This window comes from Ctenopharyngodon idella, chromosome 13 (assembly GCF_019924925.1).
Source record: "Ctenopharyngodon idella isolate HZGC_01 chromosome 13, HZGC01, whole genome shotgun sequence".
Taxonomy (NCBI): Eukaryota; Metazoa; Chordata; class Actinopteri; order Cypriniformes; family Xenocyprididae; genus Ctenopharyngodon; species Ctenopharyngodon idella.
In genome coordinates, this window is record NC_067232.1 from 13,482,663 (window position 1) to 13,507,259 (window position 24,597).

Below are 24,597 nucleotides of genomic sequence, written 5' to 3' on the forward strand. Positions count from 1 at the left end.
GCTGCAAAACGCATTGTAAATAGAAACCTTTAATGCTCTCCAAAGCTCAGACACAAATACGTACTGGAGCATTTGCCAAAAAAGTTTTGCCATCAATGGGCCCTAAGCAGCCGCTTACCTCACTTATTGGATAAAGTCCAGCCTGCTCGCTATTTTAAAATGCTCATAAATTGGCCAAATCATGTTTATATTTAAATATAATGATTTACACAACTTTCTGTTAGGGTTAGGTGTCAGATTAGGACATAATATCACTGTTCTCACTAATATATAGTGCAACAAACCTGTATGTATTGTTTTGACTTGCTTTGTGAGGACTGTCTTCATAATGTAGTGTCTCTACCACTACATTATGAGCTGTCTTCATAAATCAAATGGCAAAATGAACATACAATGTTTTATTAAAATCTAAAATGGCCAAAAGTGTTCTGTGAGAGTTGTGTTTAGAGGTTAAGTGATAGAAAATATGAGCTTAGTATACAAAATAATTACGCCTGTGGAAAGTCTTCATAATGATAGATGTGCCAGCATGTATGTGAACATCCACATTTGTGTAGACTTCCCGACACTGTAGATTTCTTTTTTTGTAAACTATTTATCTGAAATTTGTTACCCTAGCCTTTGCAAAAGTTTTTCAACAGTTAGTAAATATTATTTAACTAAATACCTCATAAAATATATTTAAAAATAGCCTGTATGATCAAATTCTCATTACCGAAACAGAAGTTCTCTCTAACGCAACTGGCCTTAAATTGATGCGGTAAGTGAGAACGGTGTTGCAGAGGATGAGGTACATTTTTTTTTTAAATTAAATTTAGGGAAGTCATGATGATTTAGCCAACTTTTATTCAATGTACATAATTAGACATTAATGAAATACATTTTGCACAGAAAATTGTTAATTTAAAGTTTTTGAATTAAAAATTTCATGTTACGGTAATGATAATAAAAATGTTGTGTACATGGTCTGATAAGAGAATTTTTAACTTTTAACTGGATAAATATAAAGAGATCTGCCTACCTGGTAGCCATCTTTGAGGTTCTAGCACGTGTTGCTTAATTCAAAATCAAGATTTATTTAAAATTTTGTGTGCGTGTGAAGAGTCCTTAAAAAATGTTGTGGAGGATGAGAACATCAGTCATGGACACTTCATTTTTCCACTAATATTTCATTATTATTATATATTATACATTAATATTTTTTTCTGTCATTTGAAAACATCTATTAGAACATCCGTATATATATATATATATATATATTCATATTTTCATTTTTTTCTGTTTAAATTAGAATTAGTTAAAATTAGTCAACATACATTTAGACATACCTGGACGCATTGCGGTAATGAGGATTTCAGCTGAAAATATAGTAAAATACAAAAATAATTCATTTATATGTTGAAATTACTCTTTGTTCAGTGTAGAGAACAATATTGTCTTTATGATGTTCTTATATATTACTAAAATACATGTTTAATATTTAAAATCATTAGTGCCATGGTGTTTTAATGGTTTCGTGAGAATGACCCATATATATATATAATTTTTTTTTCTTTTTTTTTTCAAAGTTTTAATGTAACTCCAAACTCCATGACTGCTATAAATTCAGTCTGAAACCTTAATAAATACTTAATAGTGTACAATTACTATTTAATATTGGCAACATATCAGCAACACTGGCATTTTTTTAATCGGTATCGGCTGATATTTGATATTTAATTGTTTCTTCCATTTTAAAATTGATGACTTTTGCCATAATTTAGTACAAACTTAAAAGGATATTTAATCCTAATCTCTCTTGTCAGCGCGAGTTGCTTGGCACACTGCACAACGTTCAATAAACCAAAGAAGAAACCAAAAGTTTAGTTCTTGAATGTAAAGGTATAAAATGCATGAACAGTACATGATCAAAGTAAGAAAAGCACTTTTGACAGGTGACTAGTCTGAATCTCCGGCATTAGTACTGGCATGAAGCCATCATTATTGTTGAGTCTTGTAAACCTTTTGGAAATTAAAAAATAACACACACACATTGGAGCCAATGGTTTGGGCTGTGACTACAGCAAAAGAAGACTTTATATTAAAAAATGAACACAAAAGGATAAGAATAACATCATTACATTCAGTCTTCAGACTGAATTTTAGGGGAATTAAAGTGAAAACATCTTTCTGAACATTACCACAAACATTGATTATGTTTTTTCTCTGAAAGATTAGAAATGTCACATTAAATTTTCACAGTCCCCCTTCATGTGTTTTTCTCCTCCCCTGTGATGAAAAGGTGTACTGGTTTTTTGGACTGGAGCATCTGAGCGGCGCGGTCGGCCCCAGTGATGGCAGCCAGCCGGTGCATGTCATATCTGGAGTACAGGGCCGTGCAGGTGAAGCTGACAGAACCACCACCCTCTCTGACACCAGCCTGAAGCATATTGCACACTTCACTGTAGAAGTGAGGGTATGTGGGCAACCCGTAGAAGATCAGGTTATGGATGCCCTTGATCGTGTATCTGAGATAAAGAAAATTAAAAGAAAGAAAACAAATATTGTGAAATATTATTACAATCTAAAATAAATTTTCTGTAATACATTTTAAAATGAAATTTATTTCTGTGTTGGCAAAGCTGAAGACTGGAGCAAATGCTGCTGAAAAATCAATGTCACATGATCCTTCAGAAATCATTCTAATATGCTGATTTGCTGCTCAAGAAATTTATTATTTTCAGTTGTGCTGCTTAATATTTTATTAACTAATTGTTCTGTGATGAAAAAAAAATGCGAAAGAACAGCATTTATTCAATTTATTTTTAACATTATAAATGTCTTTACTATCACTTTTGATCAATTTAATGCACCCTTGCTGAATAAATATATTTTATTAAAAAAAAAAATAATCTTAACACAACATTTTGAATGATAATGTATATAAAATACACATATGATAATACAAACACACCTCTTGTAGAAGTGGAATCTCTCAGAGAAAAGCATAAACTGTTTTTCTCCTTTCTGGAAGTAATGTCGTGCTCGAGACACCTCTGATCTCTGCGAGTACTCGCTGACACTAGCAAAACTGATGTCTTCTTTCTTCAGGTAGTTTCGCAGGCGAACAAAATCAAAGTACGAAGGCACATAGATGAAAGTGTGGGACATAACAGAGTCTCTGTACTGAGGCAGGATCTTATCCACAAAGAACTGGAACCTAAAGAATCATGGGTAATGTAGTTTAAATATTTGAAAATAATTATCAAACATCATAGGTCGACCGACAATAAAATGTATGCAAAGAAATGGATCAATTACTTCATAATTATAACACTAAAGTTTTCACTAAGAGGTTCCTCTGGGCAGACTACAAACTGCTGCCCTCTAGTGCTCAGAATGAAAAACTGCAGCCATCTCTAACCTGGCGTCCTGGTCCATGAAGCTGTCAGAGTGAAACATCTGGAATACATGTGGTAGCTGCACGAGAACCTGACAGATTGAGCCCACCTTTGGAATGGTTTTACTGCACACCTGAGAGAAAGAAGAACACTATCTTACATTTACATTTATGCATTAGACTAACATTCCATTCAGGGTATACATTTTATTAGTTCATGCATTCTAAGGCAATCTAAACCCATGACTTTGGCATAGCTCTATTGTTTGAGCTTAAGGAATATTAAATATGTGTATCTACTTAAAGTATATAAAGATATTGTATGAATTCAGCAATGTTGTAAAACTCTAAGACCAGATTGTCAGGATGTTTGTTTGAGCACCTGTCCCCTGTAGTTGTGGCAGTGTTTGGTAAGGATGTTGGTGATCTGAGGCTCTTGTATGGCACTGAACACCAGCGTCTGTCTGTAATGTGCTGTCCAGTTGTTCAGGTTCCACATGCGCACACGAGAGAAATCAACACCGTGAGAGTCCAACGGCTGCAGATTCAAATTCTTCAACACATGCTGCAACATACACAGGACCATGGGAAATTAAGCAGAAGTAAAAAGCTCATTTGACTGCAAAATATAAAATACATATACATATATAACTTGTTAAAAAGACAACAATACAATTATCAAAATCTAAAATTTAAATGAAAACTAACAAGAACCTTTGGAAAAATGAAACCCACCAGCAAGTGTTCCCAGTTCTGCATGAGGAAAACATCCGCCTGATCCACAATCAGAAGTTCAATCGAAGACAGAAAGTCAAATTCTCTCTTCTTCTCACCGTCGGCACCCAGAACTGTGCGCAGACCCAGTGGAGACGCAATGATAATGTCAGAGGAGTAGAACGGAGCATAGAGACGAATGCTGCGTTTCAGGATAGACACACCTGCCCACACGGAGAGAAAAATAAATATAGTGCACAATTTAAGAGGTGAAACAAAGGTAAATAAAGTTAAACTCTTCATTCCAACTAGCATGAGGGGTTAAAAGTGAATTGTGTAATTTCTGTGTCACCAGGGGAACCAAAAGGAAACTTCAAACATTGGATTGATACAGTATTGAATTCAATACAGCAAGTTTATAAAAAAATAAATAAATAAAAAAAACAGGCTTGATGGACATTTAAAAAAGTATGCTATAGCTAGACTTAAGATTTTCTCTTAACATTTAAAGTATATTCTAACACTAAAACATTAACAATCATGGCACATTATAGTTCAAGATTTTCAGTTATCGTACCTATCCTGAAATGGTCATCCACATTTCCCGAAAAGACAGCATGATAGTCGTCAGGTCTTTGCAGGTTAGGTGGCCTTTCACCTGGCTCCTCTCCAAACTCTTCCTTAAATCGCTTCTTGCTACTGACGTTCATCTTCCTGTCTTTGGGCTCCAATAGTTTTATGAAGGTCTGGACGACTCGCAGCGCTCCATCTCTGAACGGCACCAGAATCAAAACCTAGAAGACGGAGAGTTAATTATGAGAATGTGGTTGGCTGATTTAAAGCTATTTTATTCATATAGTAAAATGATTTAAAACTGATTGAAAACCAAACTATGATTAACCCTTTCCCTGCCAGTGTTTGCCAGCAGCATTTTTACAACATTTTCATAGCCCCCAGAACATTTTGTTGTATGACTATGTGAACATGCAATAAATCAAAAGAAATAGCAGAGCCTCTGCTTTTAAACAACAAAAAATATTTTATTCTAGCTTCATGCATTCTTTTTTTTAAATCAACATTTGAGTGTGGGTAGGCTTCATAACAAAAGCAACATTTTGAAGAAAAAGCTGAAAAAAATCGAGTTGTCAAAGACTATGTCTAGATTCAGAAAAATAATCAAAACATAGATGGAGTAGATCGCTTCCATCAACACCCCCAAAGCTTCACCGTCCTATACCACTTTCAGGGTCGACGTTTCATTCAGTAACGACAGGCAGTTTTAATTTATATGCTGTTTAATGTTTGATGATCGCGTTATTTTACATGTGCATAAGCAATGCTTCTATCGCTTATTTCTGCTTCTTTTTTGCCTGTGTTTTGATCCAGAGATATTGTACTCTTTCAGAAGATGCATCATAGTGGCCCCTATCGTATAACAGTGAAAACATGGATTGCCAGAAAATTCTGTCAATGGCAGGGAAAGAGTTAAAAATCAATAAACAACATACTGGTGGTATAAAGCTGAAGACAGTGGTACCTTTGGTCTAGTTAAGCCCTGATCCCGAAAATCCTCATTCACATCTTTAGTTTCCTTCAACTTGGCATTATTTATAAGCACACGAGTGTTTGCCTTCAACACGTGGTTCAGCACATGAAGACAGTACGCACTCCGTACTTCCTTAGCCTCCCTCAAAGGGGAGCAGTTTGTAAAATACACATCCCTGTAAGTACCTGTAGAAACAAAATATGGGAGATGATTACAAAAAACAAAAAAACAGCAAATTGTCATTTTAAATATTGGGATGTGGTGCAATAATAAATTATTTTAATTTTGCTGAAATACCCATAAGCCCAAGCAATTCCTTCTGCAGCTCTGTGACATCTGTCACAGCACCTTCTTCAGGTCCGAAGGGCTGGTTTAGCAAGTGCCAATTCGCCTCCAGGGTTTTGTGAATGGGTGGAATAGGGGCAGATGAGGGCTGACCCACGGTTGGGAAACGTTCCAGTGGACTCACACATTGCAGAACACCTAGCTTTGGCCACTGGAGGGGAGAAGGAAAAAGATAACAGTGAAATTTTACAGTTCTTTTTGGGGTCAGTAAGATTTGTTTTAAAGAAATACTTATATTCAGCAAGGATGCTTAAAATTTATCAAAAGTGACAGTGAAGACATTTATAATGTTACAAAAGATTTCTATTTGTAAAAAAAATGTTCTTTTGAACTTTGTATTCATCAAAGAATCCTGAAGAATGTTACATGGTTTTCACAAAAACATTAAGCAACAAAACTGTTTTCAATATTGATAATAATAAGAAATGTTTCTTGAGCAGCGAATCAGCATATTAGAATGATTTCTGAAGGATCATGTGACAGACTGGAGTAATGATGCTGAAAATTCAGCTTTGCATCACAGGAATATATTATATTTTATTAAAAAAAGAAAACAGTTATTTTAAATTGTAACCATATTTCCCAATATTACTGTTTTACTGTATTTTTAGTCAAATGAAAGCAGCCTTGATGTGCACAAGACACGTCTTATCCCGGTATACACACACATATATACAAAAATAAAAATTGACGACTGGTATACCTTAACCTGAGTCTTGATCTTTGATCCTTGCAAGATTTGGCCCACTTCATCTTCATTCAGTTCAATCTCCTGGTGCTTCACAAACATGTCTACAACAACCAGAGTCACAGAGGCATAGTTGGGCCTAGCTTTTCAATTTGCTTCTAAAGACAAACAATCTTATTACTCTTGAGTACTAGACTTAAGAGTTTACAAAACAAAAAATCCCAAATTAACAGCAATTATTAAGAATTTAGAACCGCACTGATGAATCATGGGAATGTCTCACCTTCCTCCTGTTCCTGCTCTACCATGTTTTCCTCCTCTTCTGCAGGCAGGTTGGTTTCCAGACAGAACGCACCTTCATTCTTATCTGTAAACTCTCCTTCCATCTCTCCCTTTTCATTCTCCTTTACATCTCCATTTGTCTTTTCAGGGTGTTCTTTATCTTGTGAATCGCCAGGTGTTTCACCCTCCTCTTCCTCTAAATCTTCTTCAGCATTATCACCTTCCTCCTCCTCTTCTTCTCCACCAATCTCTCCTACTTGAGAATGATTTTAATTACAGGCCATTAGACTCTTTCAGACGAAGCACCACAATTGATAATGAATATTAGAAAGTATGAGATTTTACCTTCAACCTCCTCTCCGTCATCCTCATCTTCACTTTCTTCATCTTCACTGTTGTCATCAGCACCTTGGATCATGGTGGACAGCAGTTTCTGATAAGCAGACTGCTGCTCTATATCACTGTCTTCCTCACTGTCAGGTTCAGGGCGCTGCGGACTGTCCGGCCGCTAAGGTGCAGATTGCAGAAACTTTAAATTTTTTGGTTTAAAACAAAACATACCAATTTAACACGAAGAGCAGAACTTCAACCTGAGCAGCAAACTATTACGATTGAAACAGGGACAGCTTCCCTTATCTATGGAAGCCCATTTCGCCACATAAGAGAAAAAAAATCAAGCTTTGGTAGATCATGATTATTACATACTTATAAAAAGCAGATATTGTGACAAAAAAAAGGTCATAATTTCGATTTTTGTCATAATTAAGATTTACCAAACTGTAATTTTTTTCTTACGTTGCGAAAATGGGCTTTCCCATACTTATCAGGTCAAGCCAAACACCCTTTTTGTCCTTTATGTAGTTACTCGTGGTGTACATGCATTCAGCTTCACTATCTGCTGTCAAATGCTGCTCATTCACCTGGACTATTGACTGGAATCAAAAGGAGGTTGTTTGACTTGCAGGAACAAGTCAGAGTCACGACTCAAGAAAGAATACTAGTCTATCATTACTTACCAAGCGCACAATCTGAGTCTTCTCCGGTCTATCAACGACACTAAAAAGCGAAACAAGTGTGAGTATTAGTAATTTTACTACCTGAAGCTAACTTCAATGCTAACTAGTACTGTCTGTTGTTTTATGAACATTACTTACTTATCGTGAAAAGGGTGCTGTTCTCCAAATTCTTTTAGATGTTTCTTCTGTTTCTTAGTTAAATTTGTAACCTCTTCTTTTCCTCGCCTTCTTTTGCCCATGTTTCTGTTTTACACACGTGTGCTCGCGCTTGTGTTTTCTTCACGAATAGTTAGCGTGTCACCACACTCTGTCGCCACCTGTCGGCTTGGAATAAAAATCAGTAGAGCGAGAAAGAAACCACAGATTGCAAATATTCTGCTGAAAAAAAAAAAAAATCAATCCAAAAATTAAAATAAACATTTTAATAATAGGTTTTATCATTTCAATTGCTTCCACAAACACAGACCGGATTACTGAACACACAGGAATTATAGAACAAGCACTCAGTTGGCCTGATTCAATGATGTTTTAGCACCTGCCAAAGCAAAATAATCATGTCATTGGTTTATCTTTCACTTCATTTTGAGATTTTCTCACTGTTATGTTAGTACATGTTCTGCCACAATATGATTAGTGCCTTTAAAATGCTCTAGCCTATCATTCCCCTAAGAGTCAACGAATCAGACTTTTCCTCTGGCTGACTGTGCGTCACACAGCTTTAACTAATTACAAACACTGCAGGCGTGGAGGAATGGATCTCACCATCCGTTCAGGTGCAGCAGACGTATCGGGTGTTCATCAGAATCAGAGCAGAACTGATGTTTGATGTGCGTTAACTCGACTGCAGCCGAAAATATCTTGGCCGGAGCATGTGTAAGAATGTATGTAATTGATTTGATCATTGAAAATTGTTCCATAACATTCAATGAAAACAGATGTGTGGTTACCAAATACGGAGACATTTTTTAAAAGTTATTTATATATTTATTTATTTAATTCTCCCCGAGAGACCCTCCTCCCCCCAGCCTCTGAGAACATGTGGTCTGTGATTATAAAGCATATTCCCCGCTGGTGATTAGGGTGCCTATGAATAACAGCAGGGCTGGAGGCCAGTGAAAACAAGGGGAGTGAAACAAATGAACCACACACATCTCAGCTCAGGGGTGAGTCATAAACACACCAAAGGTTAGAAAAACACGGTTGGGTGCCAACGTGAAGGCGAGGTGAGTGTCCGTGAACACCACCGAAAATGCCGTCCCAAAAAGACGACTCACAGCTGATCTAGTGTAGGCCAAGAGTCTCGTGGCCACTTCCTGTGATAAAGCTTTGTGCGTGCAACTTGTTTTGTATTTATTTGCCAGTTTTTTTCCTTATGTACATGTATCTCATGTAATGTGATGCGTGTTGAATAGTGGGTTGCTGTAGTTAAATCTTGTAGTACTCCGTTTGTATTGTTTCTTGAAAATCCTCGATATGATCGAGTTGCAGCAGTTAAAAGTCACGGATGAAACGGAAGTTGCAACAGAACTTGAACATATGCAGATGAATTGTTCACATTAAAGGGATAGTTTACCCAAAAATGAAAATTATCTCTCAATTTACTCACCCTCAAGCCATACTGTATACAGAGTTATATTAAAAAATATCCTGGCTCTTCCCAGCTTTGTAATGGGATTGAATGGCGCCTGAGTTTTTAAAGCTCCAAAAAGCACATCTATCCATCATAAAAGTAATTCATACGACTCCAGTGAGTTAATAAATGCCTTCTGAAGCAAAGTGATGGGTTTTTGTAAGAAAAATATCCATATTTAAAACTTTATAAACTATAATCACTGGCTTCTGGCAACGGCTGTACGTGAGTCTAGTTCTGGTGGAAGAGTGACCTCTAACCTGACGCGGAGGTGAACTATCCCTATAAGTTCTAGAACATGCCTTTAAAAAATAGGTGAACTTTCATTCTATGCAGACTTTCTGGAAGGGAAAAATTACATTTATGGTAATATTACATTAAAAAATAATTATGGTAGAGGTAACTAAGCATTATGCTTTAGAAGACATGGAAAATATCATACGAGTCATATGGTTTATGGTGCCTTTGCATCTGTTTTGAAGCTTAAAAGCTTTAGTCTCCAGTGTAATTGCTTGGGAAAAAGCACAACAGAATGGTATTATTCAAAATTTCACCTTTTCATGCTCACAGATTGTCACAACATGAGGCTGAGTAAATAGAATATAATTTAATTTTTTTGGGTTGTTATTTTTATTCCTTTAAGCCAAGTTCCTTTCCATGACACTAGAGGGCATTGCTCTTTAATGTCAATCTATTCATTCATGGAGACAGGGATAGCTGCAGGTTGGAGTAATGTACCGAAAGGAGGTGAGCCAAAAGGTGAATTGATACAACAGAATCGAATCCCTAACCATACCCCAACCTTCATCACGGCCATTACTCCAACCTGCAGATACCCACACTTGGATAGCTGCAGGTCTGAGTAATGTGCATGGCGAAAGGTATGGGTGAAGCGAAAGGTGAATTGCTAGAACACAAACTAACCCTTCCCCACTCTGACTGGCAGCTTTCACGACCAATTATAAAGGCCTTTCTACATGCCCCTACCTTTCGGCACACCCCTACCTTTCGTCATGCCCTTTATTCCAACCTGCAGATACCCACACTTGGAGACATTTAATATAACTGTCTTCTAACAGGCAAGTACTTTTTGTTGGTGAGACAAGAGGATGAAGCAGTATCAATTTTCATTAAAAGTACAAGAGCAGTGCTCAGAATATTCTCTGCCTGTTCCAAAACTGGCATCAAATGAATTGCATAATTATCAGAACATTCTCAGATTACAATAATTACACACACATATCAATAGCACTTACTTGCCCAAATTGCATTTAATTGAGCAAATATTTATCCAATTTCCAACTTAATGGAATGGCTTCATTTTTTAAACAGAAAATCTTTATTCTGTTCAGTAAAGGATCCAAAACGCTCAAATCCCGTTGTTGATCATTTGTGTTGACCTGTTGCAGCTGGTTTGCATGTGTTGGAGTCTGATTCCTCTTGAAGTGTTTTCCAGCTTGTTAAAGAAATGAGAGACAAAACTACAGCACTCTGAAAGAAAAATGCAGACGTTTACGGGACTCTTGTTAAATTACCCACATCAAAATGAAACAGCCTTTCGCCAATAATTGGCAGCAGAGTTAGTTTTACAGAAACACTCAGCCTGGGGCAGATAGTGGCTTATGTGTTAGCATGGGGCAGATAGTGGGCTAAACATGGAAGACAGCGCAATACATGTGATATGGGGTAGACTACGGGCCAGACAGCGACAAACAGGCGATATACAGATGGTAACGTAAGCATAGGGTAATATATTAAATCTTTACATGTTGTTGATGTTGGACGTTTTGCGCTTGTGAAGTCAGTTGGCTGACATGCGTTGAAGAAAGTCACATTGGGACTGTGCCTGAATGTCCAGCAGACTGAGATCCCACACCTGGGGTTTCAGTAAACAGTGACCTGAACTCAGGGCTAATGCTAAAAAATAAATAAATAAATAAATAAATAAAACATTGAAAGCTATAGAGGTCTATAGTATGTCCCCAAACAGATTGTTAACAAAAATGTGCTATTTCTGACAAAACCTCACCTATTTATATTAAAAAGTTAGTCTAAAGTCTATATAGTTTAAGATATAATTATCAATATATAAAATTTAATGTATTTTTTTTTTTTTTTAAATTTCTGAATAATTACTGTAAATACTGTAAAAACTGTATATTCTATCACTTAAAAAACACCACTTCCTTCATGGGGACCAAAGTTTCAGATATGGCCATCTTTGTGGGGACTTTATTATTTCCATTACGTGTGTGTGTATACATATTTGGCTATAGTTTGGGATATAATTATCTATATATAAAATTTAATGTATTTTTATATTATTCATGAATAATTATAATTATAAATACCTTTATATTAAAACAGAAGTCTATAGTATGGTATATCCCTATTTAGATTATCTAAGTTAGCTAAGTAAATTGTGTGTGTGTGCATTTTATTAAAGTGCTTCACCTGGTAGTATTTGTTTAGATAGTCTGTTAACCACAGATGGAATGTAATCTGTCTAAATGAGTGACGGTTCACATTTATTGCCCACAGCAACCCGGAACATTCCAAAGCCGCCGATGACAACTTTATGATTAGAACTAATTCACTCCTTTGTGTTTGCATGTGTTGCGGCTTTCATACAAATGTACTGAGACTTTACATTGAATGAATCTCAAGGGCAGGAATGTACCATGGACTGTCCTCAGAGTGCTGAAGACATTAACACGTATACCGTCTCTAGAGCCCACTAGTTCTCACAAAGATATAAACTAAACTTATACTTGCATTTAAAGTGGCACTGAGAATTACAACAGTGTCAGTTTGTTATCTGAAGGAAATCTCATAAGAGTGCAAGTATTAAGAACATAAACAAGGTTCACCTGCCAATATAGCAGGATCTTTTTTATAATGTTTTTTATTTGTATAGTGCCAAATGTTGCAATAACGGACAGACACCTGAATGAGAGAAGCTGCCAACGGGATGGCAAAAAAAAAAAAAAAAAAATGCAATTTACCTGCAGAGGCGTGCCTGCCTGTCAGCAAATATGTGCAGACACACAACACACAGACGTTGTTCGCTAATGAAAAGGGTATTGTCTGGTTTCTGTAAGACAGTGTTGTCAAATGGTTTGTGTTTCCTTGACTCTGTGGAATGATGTTTGTAGCTTCCTGATACACCCCACCTTATTACACCATAGTCTTCCTCCTCAATCTTCCATCTGAATGCACCTGTTGAAGACAAGTAGAATGTTGAGGGGAAAAAGTCCTACTCAACAAATTGCAAACCAATGCAACTTTTAAATGTTTTTTTAGAAAAAAAATTTTTTTTATATATATATATATATATATATTTTTTTTTTTTTTTTTTTTTTTTTGAACCTTGCTCTAAAGCAATGGTAGTCAACCAGGGTATGGGGATTCAAGGAGTCAATACACCATTATTAGGCTGATTTCTCTAAATTCTGTCAAAACGCTTCTGTTATTTAAGAATTCCGACCAGCCCAACACAGCAACAGTGACTCAACCAATGGCATGAGTTTAGGGTGGGGCCATCCATTTAAATGACCAATGGCAGAAGGGGTGAGTGTTTGGGAAACTTGTTTGAAAACAATCATTATTTTTGCAGGTCCGTTGGGTGTCGCTAGTGGCACAGAAATCACATACTTAATCTCTTGCGTAAACACAGTATCGTTTCACTAGATCAATATAAACTCTGCTTCTGGTCTCTCCTTTTTTTTTTGCCTATTCTCTCTTTATTTCTAACTAAGAACTTGTTGAGTAAAAAGTCAACACTCTACCTAAATTCTTCATTTATTTTCTCTGCTGGAACTCTGTCATCCAATCTCTTATTCGCTTTTCTTCCTTCCAGCGTTGTTCTCTTGGGTGGAATCGGCATGTCCTTGTCGGGGTCTCTTTCCTCGTCTCCTCTCTTGCCCTCTTTCTCTCTCGCAGTGTCTCTGAGGTGGTAGAACAGTAGGCCGTGTAGCAGCGCAGTAGGAACAGTTTGTGTTGAGCTCTTCGAGCTGTAGCTGTTTTATTCTTCTGTTTTTCATTTCACTTTATTTTCTTTCCCTTCATCATCTTTCCCTGGGAAAGCAGGCCTGAGGGAACAGATGGAAGGACATGGTGAAGAAAAACGTTCACTTTTCGTCTTGAGTACACTAGGTTCACAAGAGACCAAAGACTGTTCTGTGCCTGATTATAAATGATAGAAAAATGATTTACTGTGTGTATCTCATTTAAAAAGGGATAGTTCACTCAGAAAATTAGACTGGTCATCATTTACTAGCCCTCATGTAGATTCAAACCTGTATGACTTTCTTCTGTGGAACACACGCAAAAGGATATTTTGAAAAAAGTCAGTGTTTTTGCCCATACAATGAAAGTCAAACAAAATATCTATTTTTGTGTGTTCTACAGAGGAAAAAGTCATACAGGTTTGAATCTACATGAGGCCCCAGTCAACAGAATCAATTTTAAAGGAACACTCCACTTTTTTTGAAAATAGGCTCATTTTCCAACTCCCCTAGAGTTAACAGTTGAGTTTTACCATTTTCAAATACATTCAGCCGATAAAACTCAACTGGAGTGTTCCTTTAATCATCTGCTAAAAAATGAACAGTTCCTGGCAGCATTCTGGCACAAAATCTAAGAAAAACGTAAGAAAAAAATGAATTTGGTAACACTTTACAATAAGGTTTTATTAGTTAACATTAACTACTTAACATGAACTAAAAATGAACAATACTTCTACAGCATTTATTAATCTTAGTTAATGTTAATTTCAACATTTACTAATACACTATTAAAATCAAATGTTGTATTTGTTAACATTAGCATATTTAGTAATCTTAGTTAATACATTAACTAATGTTAACAAATGAGACCTTATTGTAAAGTGTTACCAGTAGTTTATCCCACATCTCAAAGCTGTGTTTAAATGTATAGATTTTAAGAGGTGTTCACAACATGATACAGAAGTGGACCATACATTAATTTCCTCTGTAATACCATACCACTTTTTGGAAAGTCTGAGTCAGGCAGGAGTGTGCAAATGTCCACATGCATGTCCAAGGCTTTCATATGTTTTCAATCGCACGAACATGATTATGTGTCTGACATATCGCTGCTATAGCCTATGTTTCATTCCCACCTATTTATCAAATATCAGGCCCTGGTAACCTGGTATCCATGACGACCCGATTGTCACGGTGATTGCATCTGTCCAATTAGTTGTGGTTCATTACTGAGGGATCTCAGCCACGGGACTGAAACGGACCTGATTAGAGCTCAGAAAGGAGGGCCAAAGCTTTTCTGTACAGGGGGAGATGGGCAAGGGTTCTTGAAGTAGAGACCCTCAGGAGACTCACTCCGTCAGGGGCACAGCGAGGTCAACAGGAGGTTCTCAGCTCAATCATAGACTGTCATCTCCTCTGAACGTCAATGGTGTAATCAGTGAAGGCAGCATCAAACCATCCTCACAGAACAGAGTCAGGATGGCCATCTTGTAAATTTAATACCCAGCATGCAACCCCTAAACTTTGCCCTTTAACCCTGCACAAGCAAGGGAAGTTTCAGCACACGTCATCAACTATGATGTTCGCTGATTGAAAGGCTCTAGACAGGCTATAACCACCAACGTCTATTAATTTTTCTCTTACACACACACACACACACACACACACACACACACACACACACACATTCCAATTGCCCTATGAAGGGGTAATGAAAAGGTATTCGGCTATCTTGTGATATTTCAAATTGTGGGGATTTTGGGCTAAAAAAATATACCCAAATTTGGCTAATAAACAGAGAGTTGAGACATTTTTGCTGTAGTTTCTAGACAGTTGTTTGCAATGTTGTTGTGATGTGACCACTATGATGCTGTCATGAAAAGAGGTCACAAGTTTGAATATATAATATATACTTTATAGAAATATGTATCGATTCATTATATACATTGTATAATACTGTACAAATATTTATTTGTAAAAAGGATGGATGGATACATTAATAAATGTATGTGAACTGTGTAAGGTGTTATTTGTGTTTTATATGCAGAATGGACTATATGCACGGAACGTTCTTTAGAACTTCCGCATTAATATAAGCCAGCTCGAAAACTTCCGGTGAGATGTCATTTGCTGGTGTGTTGAGCATCAGTAGTGTAATACTTTGTTTATTATCAGAATATAGTCACTTAAATAGTCAGGCATAGCATTAATTTAGTTATTCAAACGTAAGACAGCATAAAAAATAAATAAATAAAGACGTACCTCAGTGTTCCTCCTCGGCTTAATTCAATTCGACCATCAGTTTTCACACTTTCATGTGAAAGAAAGCTTCAAAAATTAAATATTTATTGTGCACTTTGGTTAGATTAATTGAATGAAATGTGTATTTTTACAAGTGTGCTGAAATCATTGATCTTGCGCTGCACTGACTGACAGCTGCTGTGATTACAAAGGGAAAGCGTGGTGCTCGCTTTCTGTGTAATTAATTCACAATAAAAGTTATTGTTTTTCTTAAGATTTTGTGAGTACTTCATACTTCACATTGACAAAATGTATTTTTAAACCTAGTTATTTCATAATGTTTAATATTTAGTCAAAAACGAAGTGAAAACGATTAGAGGAAATGGCTGATCTATGCGCAAATCAATGCTACTTTGCCGCCACCTGCTGGTTAAGGTGGTAATTATTGTCTTTTTTTATTTTTAAATAAGTGTTTTCTATCAAATGTTGAATTTCCTACATTTTTAAACGTTCGGTTTTACAATGGGGACAATCTCAGAAGGATGAACAAATAATTTTTGTAGTCAACACATTAAAAATAACATTTGTAGTGCTGGGGGAAAAAATGCGTGTGCGTGTCTAATTACAGACACCGCGTTTTTAAACGGTCCCAATATCTTTGTCTTTATTGCAATCAATAAAACTGGTTTATTGGCAAATTAAGTAAATGTGATAACTGCATTTAAATATGAATACAACATTAAAAAGTCAACCATTGATGGTTTTGTGTCGATGTACAGCGACTACAGAATGAACAGCTAGTTCACCGGAAATGCCCGAGCTGGCTTAACGACAACCAGGAAGTAACCTTGCATATAGTCCATTATATGTCTGCTTGCAAACATTCATGTTGGAATGAACAAAATGTGGATGATTTCTGGCCTGAATCATTTTTCCCTCATATTGGATTTCTCAAGAGATGATTTTTTTTTTTTTTTTTTGTGCATTCTTCATGCTACGACCATCTCTTTTATTTGACTTAACACAGACCTTCATACTGTTCCAGAAACTTTTATCTTCAGTCTACATGTGTTAAAAATATTTTCCTTAAATCTGCATTTCCAGTTTGGTGTCATTATTTTTGATCTGGTCAAGACATTGGGAACTCTCAAAAATACTGTCCACAACACACATAAATGTTAAAATGAATCATAATCCAGAGTTTACATTGATTGGAATGGACGACGAAAAGCAGAAATCTGTTATTGTCATTGTATATGTGTGTATATGATGGAAAAAACAAAGAAAAAGTAAAAACACAGAATGAGATGAAATCCACCATCAGGTTTTTGACAAAGTCATGACAAATCAATGTCTGCTTTGCAAAATCAATATTGACAGTTCTCAAATTTACACTTATCACCACTCTGTATGTGAGGGTGTGTTTCAGCTCCCTGTGGTAGAGCTTCAGTAAAAACAATAATAAGGTCTTAAACAAAGGCTCTACTGTAAGTGTGTGAAACCTGCTCCTCTGCTCTCTCCAAACCGCTGCCATGCTGTCCATCAAATCCCTGAGTTTATCTAAAGTAAACCCTATTACTCCTACTCACTAAAAAATTTGGTGTAGAAACAATTTTCTCTCAGAAATTACTAGTAAATTTCACAGTTAATTACAAAGAAATGGCAAGAAACACATTGAATTAAACAGACTGAAAAAAGAAAGACTGAATAGTATTTTCTTGTAAAATGTACTCCAATAACCTTTGTTTTATTTACAGCTTTGAAGAATAAATTTTACAGTACTGTTTCCTCCATTTTATGTCATTCTCCCGTACTTTTTATGGCCTTTTCACAATATAGGCTTTTACACTTAACTCCAGTATTGGGGGTAACACATTACAAGTAATGCAAATTACGTAATCAGATTACTTTGGCTAGTAAAGTAACACATTACTTATAAATTTGCAGCAAAATTTCTGAGTTACTTTTTAAAATAAGTGACGCAAGTTTGATTGAATAAAAACAGTGAAATGCAAACTCAGAATATTACGCAAACCTGCAAATATAAAATATGATAAATAACGCATATACATTTGTATTTAATCTCACTTTATTAATGGGTTAGTTCACCCAAAAATGAAAAAAATTGTCATTTTGTCATCATGCAGCTCCACACCCGTAAGACCTTCGTTAATCTTCGCAACGCAAATTAAGATATTTGTTAAAATCCGATGGCTCAGTGAGGCCTGCATAGCCAGCAATGACATTTCCTCTCTCAAGATCCATTAATGGACTAAAAACATATTTAAATCAGTTTATGTGAGTACAGTGGTTCAATATTAATTTTATAAAGCGACGAGAATATTTTTGCTGCGCCAGAAAAACAAAATAACGACTTATATAGTGATGACCGATTTCAAAAAACTGCTTCATGAAGCTTTGGAGTGTTATGAATCAACGTGTCGAATCATGATTCGGATCGCATGTCAAACCGCCAAACTGCTTAAATCACGTGACTTCGGCGCTCCGAACCGCTGATTCGACACGCTGATTCATAACCCTCAGAAGCTTCATGAAGCAGTGTTTTGAAATCGGCCATCACTATATAAGTCGTTATTTTGTTTTTTTGGCGCACCAAAAAATATTCTCGTCGCTTTATAATATTATTATTGAACCACTGTACTCACATGAATGGATTTAAATATGTTTTTACATTTGTACATAATGTAAATAAGTTGTCACAGAATAAGAATATGTGAATAACTCAATTTTGACAAACATGTCAGAATGTTACAGTGAGTTGTTTAGCAACAGACAACCAATGAATCAAAAACTGCCATAGTTAACTTACCTCATTAAATATTCATATACAATATACTGTAGTCACAGAAACTTTCACAGTGTTTAGTTTCAGCATCTAATGGAAACAATTGAAAAGAAGGTGCAACTGAATTTACTGGAGTTATGAAGACATATTATTTTTGTAGTGTCTTTAAGAAGATTTAAAACAACCACAGCAGACATTTTGCATATACATAAATACGCAAATGAGAATGTTAACCCAGGGTTAACATGTATAGTGTGGAATATCAAAAACCTGACAATCCAGGATTAATTAGGCCTACTAACCCACGACAAATTGAACAGTGTGAAACATATGAGGCTAATGTTAAAATTAAGAAATATCTTCAGATATTTCCTGGCTATTATTCTAAAGAAACCTATTCAAAACTGTCATCAAATTTTGTGGTGAATTACCTGTTTATTCCAGCAGAGGTCCTCGTAAGCATACTAACTTTATGAGAGCTCAAACATCCGTCTCACCAAGTGATGACAAGCATACCTACAACAGTACATCTTTTCAGCGTGTCATCTTTTTTTTTTTTTTTTTTAACTACTTCTCTTTCCCTATATCTCCATTTCCCTCCATCATTCTCTCTTGGCCTTCTTTCTTTCTTTCTCTCTCTTTCTTTCTGTATGCCTGCCTTTCCCTCTTTCTTTTGTTTGGTGCCCTTGCCAGATTGGGATTACTCTGCGATGTTATCTGAGTACTTGGGGTTTGTTCAGTTGTAATCTGGTTCTTTGCAGTAAGGTAAAAAGCAGAAATGTTTTCCCATAAATCAAAAATAGCATCCATCTGGATCTGTCTCACTAACTCGTTCACATATCCCCCCCCTCACATATCACATTTTTGTGGATTAAATCTCAAAACAAAAATCAAAACAAATCAAAACAAATCTCAATGAAATTAGTCTAGTGCGGCAGGCTGAGTCTGAGATGACTCTGAGGCTTCTGATTAGAGCTCCATCTGAAACTGTACATATTCACATTTTCCATGATCCTATCAACAAAAACAACTTAGGACTCATGATGTCTGCGTCTCTTGTGACCAGAGATGAGATTTCTCAATCACCTACACCCTGCAGCTATGCCAAAACTGCGGAAGACATCAAAAGTTCAGCGCAAGATTTCCAGAAGTTGAGGCCGTCCAGGGAACAGGAAGTCAAAGGCTTCCACTGTGATGTCAGTGATAGAGAGATAGATAGAGGAAAAGATGGAGAAAGCGGAGCGAAGGTTGGAGGCTTCCTCCCTGTTGTCTGAGGGAAAACAATGAGAGTCTGCATTCGGCTGAGGTCAGTCATTTGTTTTAACAAGGGATTTCGCTAATCTCAGAATCGAGTCTGATTAATACTCCAATCTGAATGCTTCACTCCTCTGAAAATCATATTTCCAAGTCTCTCAGGAAAATAAGCTATGACTAAAACTCCAGAGGAGACCACGATAACGAGAAAAGGAACAATTTAGCAAGATTACAGAAGTATTAGAGGTCCAGCAGTGACAAGAAAAACAGGAACAGTAACACGTTCAGTTTCTTCTTAATGGGTTTCAATAGAAGATGCCAAGTAGTTCTTCAGCTGGAGTTCTCTGGTTTCTGTGAAAGCCAATCAGTTTAAGTTCAAATCAGAGCTTTTTGATCAAAATTGTTGTCTCAGACAGTTTCACAGTACTTGAGGCCTGAACACCCAAATGTTCAGCCAAATACTCCCTTAGAGCCTTGAAAGAAACCCATCCTCCTCCCAAGCTTCGTAACAAAAACTGCCTTACTGTTTGTTCTGATTCGGCAGTCAATAAAAAAGAATTGAAACAATTAGTATGACAAAGTGCTAAGGGTCTGTCTATAAAATTCTTGACTGGTTCATTCATTTTTTTTTTTTTTTAAGTTTTTTCTTTTACAGCTAGACATGCTGAATCACTAGAAAGTGAGATTTTATACAATATAGTTTAATCAGTGTTGGGGAAAGTTACTTTTAAAAGTAAAGCCTTACAATATTGCGTTACTTTCTAAAAAAGCAACAAATTGTGTTATTTAGTTAATCTTTATGGAAAGTAATGTGTTACATTACTTTTTCCTTACATGGGCTGGGCTTGCTTGCTTTGTTTTTTTAATTACAAAAAAACAAAAGTTCTATTTTTGTCAAATGTAAAGACAATGTAATGTTTAACAATTATTTCAGCAATAAAAAAATGAAACAAATTTGATGTTTATCTAAAATCATTTTTGCTTATTAGTATGGTTGAATTGGATCATCAAAGGTCAGAAGGATAGACATTGGTTAATAAAGTGAGATTAAATACATAAAGTATATTTGTGTTATTTTCATATTTAATTATTGCAGTTTTAGGCATATAAGTTTTGCATTTCACTGTTTTCATTTATTTCTTTCAACATAGGGACAGGAGAGGTTTCAGTCTATAAATGGGAAGACAAAGTAACTTGCGTTACTTATTTGAAAAAGTAACTGCCTGTAAATTTAAAATGCGTTACTTGAAAAAAGTAATCTGATTACATAACTCATGTTACATGTAATGCGTAATGAGTTTAATAAACAAGAAGTTAATATTGAGCAGCTATGCATTAGAAAACTTTTTGCTTTACTTTTTTTACTTTTTGCTCCACCAATGAAAATAGTTCCAAACAAAGAGCCAAAGAAAAATCCGGCCAACACACTGAAGTGGCGCTCCTGAATGATCAGTGTTTTTGATTTGAAATGGGTTTACTGAATGATTCATTTACTTAAAAAGACCTACTGATGCAACAGCGTAACCTGCAAAAAGACTGACTGATTAATACAGTGAAAATAGTAACATTGTGAAATATTATTACTATTTAAAATAACTGTTTTCTGTTTTTAAATATTTTCAAACTTAATTTATTCCTGCAATGGCAAAGGTGAATTTTCAGCATCATTACTCCAGTCTTCAGTGTCACATGATCCTTCAGAAATCATTCTAATATGCTGATTTGGTGCTCAATACACATTTGTTAATATTATCAATGTTGATTGAGTGCTGCTTAAAAAAAACTTTGAAAGGTAGTGTAAATGCATGTTAAGTGCAGGTTCCTCTGTATCTACTGGAAGTTTTTCAGAAACAGTCACCCAGTGTGTGCCGTTTTTTTTCTGATAACCATTTGAAGATGAGTGATGAGCTTTCCCACACTGCAGTGGTTTATCAGAAACTTCAGCCAACTGGGTCCTTGTTCTTCTGTATGTGGGTGGGTGGGTGGTTGTGAGTCTCTAGCCAAATAAGACTTCATTCCTCTCTCCGCTACCCGTCATTTTTCTTTCTCCCTCACTAGGGATTCTATGCGTTGCCAAACCATCCCGCTGCGAAAACATCTCCAATCCGTCTACATACATACAAACAGAAAATAGTTTACTTTATGATTTAGAAAGGTAACCAGATACAAGGACTTATCTTTCTGAAATGTTGCTCTGCTGATAGCAGTTGGCATGCATATATCTCTTTGTCCATTGTAGGGTAATCAAGAAAATGTTTAGATATTCGTATTGCTGAAGTTAACATATTTCAAAGCTGCAGCTAAAATCATCCAGAGAGTTTGAAAAATAGAGATAATGAAAGGCAGAATACTTTAAAAAAATAAATAAATTAAAAAAATAGGCGAGAGGAGTTATAGAGCCGGTGACGGCACCCTCGTTGATCTGTCCAATTAGATGGCTAAATTGTTCCCACATTGAGACTGAAATGCAAATGGTCTGCCTTTCAGGGACATAGCTAATGAGCTTCGCTGGGTTACCACAGTGTTACAGCTAAAGCGGCAGCTATTACTGTACAGCTCTCCTCTAATCTGACCCATTAACTCTGTGTACACACAGATCAATGTGAGTGTGCAGGGAGCCATGGACTATAATGACCTAATGAGAGAGTCTCTCTCTCTCTGTGTGTGTGTGTGTGTGTGTGTGTGTGTGTGTGTGTGTGTGTGTGTGTGTGATGTGGCCAGGGACACTGATTCGACTGTGGGTTGGCAAGCGGCAGCGTACACCTCGAAAACTCCAAACAATCAACAACAAAATCTCCTTGACTTGATTGACCACAAAAATTCTCCAAAATACCAAAGTGAAACTGGAAAACAGAGAAAGATAGACTGAAGGAGAGAAAAATAGCTCCAAATATGGCACAAATAAAAAACGGCCCAGACTCAGGTGAAAGCTATGATGGAGTAGGGTGAAGTATTTAAGTAAATGCAATTAGTTACTGTACTTATATCTGTTTGGCTACTTTGTAGTTTGAGTGAGTTTCAAAGACATTAGCAACTTTTACTCCACCTGACTACATTTTTGAATAAGTATCTGTACTCTTTACTCCAATACATTTGTGATAAGTAATGCAATTAGTCGCTACATTTTGCATGGAGCCTTACTTTTTCTGCAGCAGTTTATTTCTGCCACAAAAGAAGCGATATCGCCATCTACAGGGCATTGAAGGTACTAAATCTTGTGCGTTTTGCCCTTGTTCACCCAGGGCCCTATTTTAATGATCTAAGTGCATGGTCTAATGCTACCTTCACATGCTCTCGGAATTATTGTAAATACGAGTTTCCTAGGATAAAATTTCAAATGAACGCCCTCCAGTTTCGAAACTTGAATGTGATGAGCACGTAAAGGCAGCATGGTCTAAAAGGGTTGTCCCTATTCTCTTAATGAGTAATGGGTTGTGTTTTGGGCTTAACGTGCAAAAAAACAATCAGAGTGTCATCTCCCATTACTTTTAAAAGCCAGTTGCGCTCGTGCCATGGCAGATTCACTATTTACATGGCAAAATTTGCAAGCGGAAAAACTGAACGCATCTCTAGCGAGAAAACGGATCTGCTCGTGCGCGAGGTTAAAGCGTGCAAGCAGACCATCTATGTGAAAATGATAACTGCGTAGGGATGAAACTAGCAAAAAAAAACACTTGCATCGTGCCTGCCGCTGCATTGCGACAGGTGTATGATAGGGCCCTCAATCTTGCCAACATGGCTATACGCGAATGCGAGTGCATTAGCAGGTTACTGAATCGCAGGTGTTTCATATGAGATGAGGACATGGCTACAGGCGAAACCAGTCCAATGCAAATAGGCTTTGACTACTTAATTTTACTAAACATTATTTTATTTATCAGTAATTTTGAAGAGACATTTTGAAAGATATTGGTTTACTTATGCCCTTTTTAAGCACTTGAGTGTAACTGAGACTTGAGTGTTTGTAGACGTTTAAGAGGCTGTTGTGTCGACATTGATTTATTACAATATTGAGGTGTTCAGTTTTATTTTGATTTTAGAAAATAACCATATGATTGCTCTCCTCACAAATCAACTGTTTCTTGTTTTCACTGGCATGTCTCTTAGGTGTCAAGGACTAGTGCATTTTGAGCCTACATTCAGTACAAGTAAAATATGTAAGTACTGTTAAAAATTAGATACTTTAAGACTTTTACTCAAGTCGTATTGAAATTTGTGACTTGTAACTTGTAATTGATTCATTTTCGCTGTAAAGTATTTGTACTTTTACTCAAGTATGATTTTCAGGTACTCTTTACACCTCTGCTATGATGATACTTGTTTGAAAAAGTGGAAAAACAAGGACTGTATCTGAAATCGTCACCTATACTCTCATTCACTATTCCCTATTACTCACTAATATAACGAAGTCCACTTGAAGGAATGAATGAAAATGAGTGAGTGAATTTAGACACTGTGGACTGTGGACACCAGCTTCGGCTAGACCCTAACAGGTCATACATTCATTATTGTGGTGTATTTTGGGATTTAATGAGTGCACTTGGTAACTTCCACTACAACATATCGGCTGTCCCTTCAAATAGTGCACTATATAAGGATATACGTACAATTTCTGACACAGCTAAAGTAAAACCTGTGTCCCTGCTGAAAATATACCCTAAGCTAGTTTGCTGTTTAGAAGGCTTTTGG

General features: G+C 36.3%; 1 protein-coding gene and 1 long non-coding RNA gene across 6 annotated transcripts in view; both read right to left on the reverse strand.

Moving 5' to 3' along the window:
- Positions 1–2,045: 2,045 nt before the first annotated feature.
- On the reverse strand, positions 2,046–8,276 carry utp25 (UTP25 small subunit processor component). Of its 2 annotated transcripts, none has more exons than XM_051916905.1 (13): positions 8,109–8,276; positions 7,971–8,010; positions 7,300–7,462; positions 6,956–7,207; positions 6,688–6,776; positions 5,937–6,135; positions 5,631–5,824; positions 4,671–4,887; positions 4,115–4,317; positions 3,762–3,944; positions 3,404–3,513; positions 2,954–3,199; positions 2,046–2,507 (listed from the first exon to the last, which is right to left on the reverse strand). In XM_051916905.1, exons 1-13 carry the CDS (start codon positions 8,207–8,209, stop codon positions 2,249–2,251), a joined length of 2,256 nt encoding a protein of 751 aa, XP_051772865.1. In that variant the 5' UTR covers positions 8,210–8,276; the 3' UTR covers positions 2,046–2,248. The 2 variants fall into 2 exon arrangements, with proteins under 2 accessions (XP_051772865.1, XP_051772864.1); XM_051916904.1 differs by having other exon boundaries at positions 6,956–7,210.
- Positions 8,277–10,029: 1,753 nt separating this feature from the next.
- LOC127524886 (uncharacterized) overlaps positions 10,030–24,597 on the reverse strand; it is a 45,039-nt gene continuing 30,471 nt past the window's right edge. For 2 of the 4 annotated variants that reach the window (XR_007933191.1, XR_007933193.1), the window contains 2 exons: positions 13,389–13,691; positions 12,461–12,819 (listed from right to left, as the gene is read on the reverse strand). This is a non-coding gene — a long non-coding RNA (uncharacterized LOC127524886). Of the gene's footprint in view, positions 11,092–12,460; positions 12,820–13,388; positions 13,692–18,678; positions 22,018–24,597 lie in introns of those variants that run through there. The other 2 variants (XR_007933194.1, XR_007933192.1) reach the window with 2 other exon arrangements.

What these genes read in the sequence shown, in the direction of transcription:
- utp25 (XM_051916904.1), bottom strand. Translation starts at nt 8,209, where the DNA reads ATGGGCAAAAGAAGGCGAGGAAAAGAAGAGGTTACAAATTTAACTAAG. An exon ending in AGATCAAGACTCAGGTTAAG is followed by an intron (nt 6,136 to 6,687) that starts GTATACCAGTCG and finishes TCTCCCCTCCAG; the next exon opens with TGGCCAAAGCTAGGTGTTCT. An exon ending in TTCATGGACCAGGACGCCAG is followed by an intron (nt 3,200 to 3,403) that starts GTTAGAGATGGC and finishes ATGATTCTTTAG; the next exon opens with GTTCCAGTTCTTTGTGGATA.